The 5,393-nt window shown below is 46.8% G+C and overlaps 2 protein-coding genes across 2 annotated transcripts in view; one reads left to right on the top strand and one right to left on the bottom strand.

Moving 5' to 3' along the window:
- Window positions 1-3,757, top strand: part of RAD54L (RAD54-like (S. cerevisiae)) — a gene marked incomplete at its 5' end in the record, with an annotated part of 17,747 nt that extends 13,990 nt beyond the window's left edge. The window contains 4 exons of the mRNA XM_009864987.1: window positions 218-296; window positions 405-584; window positions 2,021-2,184; window positions 3,337-3,757. Of these exons, the coding sequence (XP_009863289.1) occupies window positions 218-296; window positions 405-584; window positions 2,021-2,184; window positions 3,337-3,538 (625 nt within the window). The remainder of the gene's footprint in view (window positions 1-217; window positions 297-404; window positions 585-2,020; window positions 2,185-3,336) is intronic.
- A 1,156-nt stretch (window positions 3,758-4,913) lies between these two features.
- The window catches only part of LRRC41 (leucine rich repeat containing 41), a gene marked incomplete at its 5' end in the record, with an annotated part of 7,055 nt that continues 6,575 nt past the window's right edge, over window positions 4,914-5,393 (bottom strand). The window contains one exon of the mRNA XM_009864986.1: window positions 4,914-5,148. Coding sequence (XP_009863288.1) covers window positions 4,914-5,148 — 235 coding nt within the window. The remainder of the gene's footprint in view (window positions 5,149-5,393) is intronic.

The raw sequence follows: 5,393 nt of genomic DNA, 5'->3' as shown, positions 1-5,393 counted from the left end.
CAGCAGGAACTTGTGATGTCTTTTACCTCACATGTTCCTGAATTGGAACAAATGTGCCTTGTGTTTCGGCTATTGGGGCCACTTATCAGAAAAACTCTGGCAAAAGCTCCTAAAGCCCAGGCACTTGTTACAAGGCTTTGTGAAAGGTTTTTCTCTTTGGGGTGGGATGCTCCAAAGGTCTCAGCAGTCTGATTTTAGTAAAAGCTTTATATTCCAGGTATTTATATGTCCGGCTGGACGGCACCATGTCCATTAAAAAAAGAGCAAAGATTGTGGAGCGATTCAACAGCCCCTCGGTAAGTTGAACCTACCAGATGTGAGCAGCTCTCCTGCCAGTTCTGAATGCTGTGAGTTAAAGTTTGGCTACCTCTGTTGTTTAATCCAAGCCTGCTTTTTTTCTGCAGAGCCCAGAGTTTATCTTCATGTTAAGCAGCAAAGCAGGTGGCTGTGGTTTGAATTTGATCGGTGCTAATAGACTGGTTATGTTTGACCCCGACTGGAATCCAGCGAACGATGAGCAAGCCATGGCTCGGGTGTGGCGGGATGGCCAGAAGAAGACGTGCTACATCTATCGACTGCTTTCAGTGAGTCTTAATCCTCTCACCTCCTCAACATGGAGCAATTGGTGCCAGCCCAGACAGCAGCTGTTGTGATTGGGACTAGAAGGGTCAGAACTCTTTTGTGTTGGTGACCAAAATTGATTGAAACTTAATTGCTTCCTAACCTTAGCTGTGTCGCTGTGGAAAACCATGAGGGTTCAAGCTGGAGGGTCATTACTGCAGGCCTTGGTTTCCAATGGTGACTGGCTTCTGAGAAATAGAAACAACTGTGCCTTTCCAGATAAGATGCTCCTTTGAAGTCATTTAGACATCTGACTTTTTTAATTTCATGGGGTGTCTGAAGCTGCTGTTTTTCAGTCTGCCTGCAGTCTGGTTTGCTTGGGTGTACGTGTACTTAATAAACAGCAAGTACATTCCCAGGATTACAGCAGCTTTTAGAATGGGGCTACTGGTTAGCCCGTGGGGTAACTGCTCCGTAAAGGAAGAGCATGAAGAAGGACGAGGCTTTTCAGCTACTGTAACAGTTTATCCAGTAGCATTCGTTCTGATTACTGCTCAGAAATGTCCCCTCTCTGCCCTTGTTCATGTTTGCCTCTTATTAATTCAGACTGTGAGGGTTTGGGTTGTTTTTTGGGGGTCTGGGTTTTCTTTTTTTAATGTGTTTTTTGTGATGTGTAAGCTTGTGCTCCTTGTCACTTACTGTTTCACTTTAACAAAGCAGATGTTGTTTGCCCATCTCTTCCTCATTGTGTTCCACTTATTCCCTGACCTAGCTGCACCTGGCAGCAGGGAGGTCCTTTGCTTTTAGAACTAGCAAACCAGTCTGCAAATGATGACTAATCACCCACCTCCTTTGTATTCCATTTGTTTGCAGAACAGACATCTTGCTCTTAGATTTTTGCCTTAAAAATGTAGCCTGCTGGGCTTTCTGCACATCTGTTCTAGAAGTAGTCATCTCCCTCGGTGGCTGTGATTGATCTGTGTGTGGGTGAACCTGCAAATACTGCTGATGCTTGTGTCACTCAGCCCTTGTTGCTGTTTTTTGGGGGTGTTGTGTTTTGGTTTTATTGTGCTTTTTTTTGTTTGGTTGGTTTTTTATCTTCTTGGTCAGGGAGTGGCTGTAGCTGCTCAGCTCTTTTCTTTCCTGTCAGCACAACCTGGTGTGGTGTATGAGCTTCTGCCACAGGTGGGAGCTACACCTCTTCCTCCTCCATTTCTCCATTGGAACCACTCCTGTAGCCACGGTGAAAGACAAGAGAAGCAGAGTTGGGTTAGATCAGCAACCAAACAGGACAGGGCTGGAGAGCAGCTCGTAAAACTTGCCAGTTATCTGTACTGATCTGGCAGGGCACTAAATGGTCCTGACAGATTACTGCACTTTGATCTGGGACACTTTCCCCACTTCTCCCTTTAACACTAGTGTCCCAAGTGGGCTTCGTCTCTGACTTTCTCTCTTGTAGACGGGCACCATAGAGGAGAAGATATTCCAACGCCAGACTCACAAGAAGGCCCTCAGCAGCTGCGTGGTGGATGAAGAGCAGGATGTAGAAAGGCATTTCTCACTTGGGGAGCTGAAGGAGCTCTTCACATTGAATGAGACCACCACCAGTGACACCCATGACAAGTGAGTATACTGAAAGACCAATGGACAGGATCAGCACAAAAACCCCAACCCTCCACAGTTTGGCCTACGAATTCAAGGGTTCCTCAGGCAGCGGGAGGAAGCTCAGAGAGGGAGGGCCTCGAGGAATTCTGCTTCTGAAGCTGTTAACTGCTTGGAGATGAGCACTCCCTTGCTGCCCTCCCTTTTTTTGTTGTCTTAGAAAAGCTGTGCTGGCTGGACAAGTGACCAAAATAGCTTGTTTGCTGCCTGTATTTTGAGGCTGTGAAAAGATAGAAATTGATCAGAGCTGTTCAAATTGGTGGAGTTCAACTTGGTCCTTCCTTGCAGCTCTCCTTCTGGTGGTTTGTAATCTCCAAATGCTGAGCTGCTTCCACTGCCAGGGCTGCTCCATCTGCTAAGAATTCATAAAGCCAACCCAAGTGCTGTTCTGGAGACTTAAAGAATCCTCTTCTTCATTTTCTGCCCTTTTCCCCCGTTCCTGAGGCCTGTGGCATTGTAGCCACCAGAAAGAGGACAGAAGGCATGAAAACGCTGCTCTGTGAAAGTTAAAACTCTTAGTTCAGGCAAGAAGTGAAGAGGATTAGTTTTAAGCTGACTCTCAAAGCTTAGCTCTGGGTGTAGGTATCATCTGCATGGCAACAAGCTTTGCTGGCAGGGCGGCTGCTGCTCTTTGTCTCCTTGTGTGACAGCTCGGTAGGGCATCTCCAAAGCAGCCTGAGCACACCCCAGTGGCCATGGCAGGAGCCAGCACGGAGCGGTCTGGGGCATGGTGTGCTCTCCTCAACTGGAGAAGGCTGCCGCCGTGCTAAGGATGTGTTAGCAGTAGAAGTGTTCACTTGAGATTTGCTCGAAGCAACGTCCTTCTCCTTTCAGAAGCTCCCTGTGATCTTCCTCTGGGTCCTGCTGGACCACTCAGAGGGGGAGTGCTGTTAGAAACAGAATCCCAGCGTTTCCAAAATGTGAGAGTCGTTTCTTACCTGTTACATGTGTTGGAAGGTACTACTGGTAGTAATCAATCCTGCCTGAAAATCCATTGCCAGTGTTGCAGGTGAAGGGCAATTAATCCAAATGTTACCAGGCTGCATTTTTTTAAACAACCCGCACGCTCAAGAAGAAGAACTTTGCACTGACCTTGCGCTGGCTCTGTTCCAGGATCAAGTGTCGTCGCTGTGTGAATGGCCACCAGGTGCGGCCCCCTCCTCAAGGATCCGACTGTACCTCTGACCTCTCCCAGTGGAACCACTGTGCCGATAAGCGGGGGCTGCAGGACTCTGTGCTGAAGGCTGCGTGGGATGCTGCTGTCACCTTCACCTTTCATCACCACTCCCATGAGGAGCAGCGAGGGATTCCCTAACGGGTTACTGTCCCCTGTGGGGGCAAGGGCAGGCTGCTGTGGCATCTACCCAGCTTTGGTCCCTTCCAAGGAAAGGGTCAGTGGGTAGCAGTAGGTGCTGTTGTGGGGCTGTGGAACGGCAGAACAGCGCGACTTCTGAGAGGCTGGAAGGCCCCTGGCGTTGGTCGCTCGACTGCAATGGCAAGAGGTCCATGGCTTTTTCTCTGCTGTTGTGTGCTTGGGAACTGGGAATAACTGGACCTTGTGCGCTTGATCAGATTCAGCAGTGGTTCTCATACTGTTGGTCTCTGTGCCTTTTGCTCAGCCAAGTTTTGTCTTCAGGTTTAAGTTAAGCTGCCGTTTTATAGCACTTGATGTGCACAGTCATATTATTTTTTCTTGACAGCTATGGCTTAGAGCTGCTGATCAGAAACTTGCAGGATCCATTTCTGTTGTGAAATGAGAACCTTGCTCATTGCTTGGGAGCAAGAGGATTTGTACAAGTGGAAAAAGATTTCATGTTTTATGTTGAACATCTGGCAGTAGGAAATCAGGCTCTGTTAAACTCCATTTCTAAACCCACTTGCTTTGTTATGGGCAGGATCCCCTGATCTAGCAGAGTGTTTTAATTAGATCATGTTACAAGCCGATAATAAAATTCACACTTTGATATATTACTGATCTTATTTATATTTTTATTATAAAAGTGTTACAAAAGAGCAAACCATTGAAAACCTCTCTACAATGACTGCAGATGGCGGAGAGGGGCAACACGATTGCAAATAAACAGCAGGCTGCTTGGTGTACCTAAAGAATTAAATATTTTTTTTTTTAATAAGGTAAAATTTTCCAAATGTAAAAGGTCAAGGCTGGGGGCTTTTTAAGCTTGTTTTCTGCTCCCTTGAAGTGGAGGGAGGAGTTCTTGTTTCACAGATCACAGAATGATTGAAGTGAGAAAGGGTCATATTGTCATCTAGAATCAGTTGCCAAGGACCACAACCAGATGGCTGCTGAGTCTCTCCAACAACGGAGATGGTTATTAATGAGACACTGGCTGAAACATGAAATTTGTAACACCACCCAGTGAAATAAATGCTTGTCCAGAGATCTGCAGGAAGTCATAGAAGACCATTTCATATCTGTCCCACTTAACATCTTCTCAGTTGGAATATTTGAAGAGTTAAATTACCTGGAAATACAACTGTTGACCCAGGGTCTTGTGTGTCACTTCCCTGCGGTACCCGTTCTTCAGCTGAATAGGGAAGTGACAAGAACAACTGTACACAGCTCGAGCCAGGGGAAGAAAACCCCACCTGTGCTATGAAATAAACCTTGCTGGCCAGGGACTGGACTGCAGCGGTTCAAGCTGATCGGTTTTCTCCAGCTCCTGTGCCCATCACATGACACTGATGTAGTCAGCAAAGGCCTGGGAGGAATCCCACGAGTCGTTGACCACACTGCACACAGCTCTGAGACGCCGAAGCGCTTCTTGAGCTGTTTCAGCATCCTGGTCCAGCCAATTTTGGAAGAGGCGGAGGTGTGTGAACTGAATGTGTCCCCCTCTCTGTTGGATGTGGCCTTCCAGCTTCTTCGTGAACTCCAGCAGCCCATCAGGTTTGATGCAATTTGAGCTTTCCAGGGAAAGGACGGCCAAAAAAAAAAAAAAAGCCATTAAGAGTGTTGGCTATAACGTGAGCAATTTAAATTACTGTTCTTCCTAGTAATTGCCAGTGCAGGTACTTGAGGACATTTCAGTGCAAAGTACAACTTTCTTCAGCAACACACAGTGTGAGTTGTACATTGGTTCTGATGAAAACAAAACTGAACCACAGTAACACATTAAAACTAAGGTGTTAACCACTGGCAAGTGAAACTC

Source organism: Apaloderma vittatum, unplaced genomic scaffold (assembly GCF_000703405.1).
Source record: "Apaloderma vittatum isolate BGI_N311 unplaced genomic scaffold, ASM70340v1 scaffold13452, whole genome shotgun sequence".
In the NCBI taxonomy this organism is placed as follows: Eukaryota; Metazoa; Chordata; class Aves; order Trogoniformes; family Trogonidae; genus Apaloderma; species Apaloderma vittatum.
The sequence above is the reverse complement of the archived record's forward strand: the minus strand, read 5'-3'. Positions and strand labels throughout refer to the sequence as shown.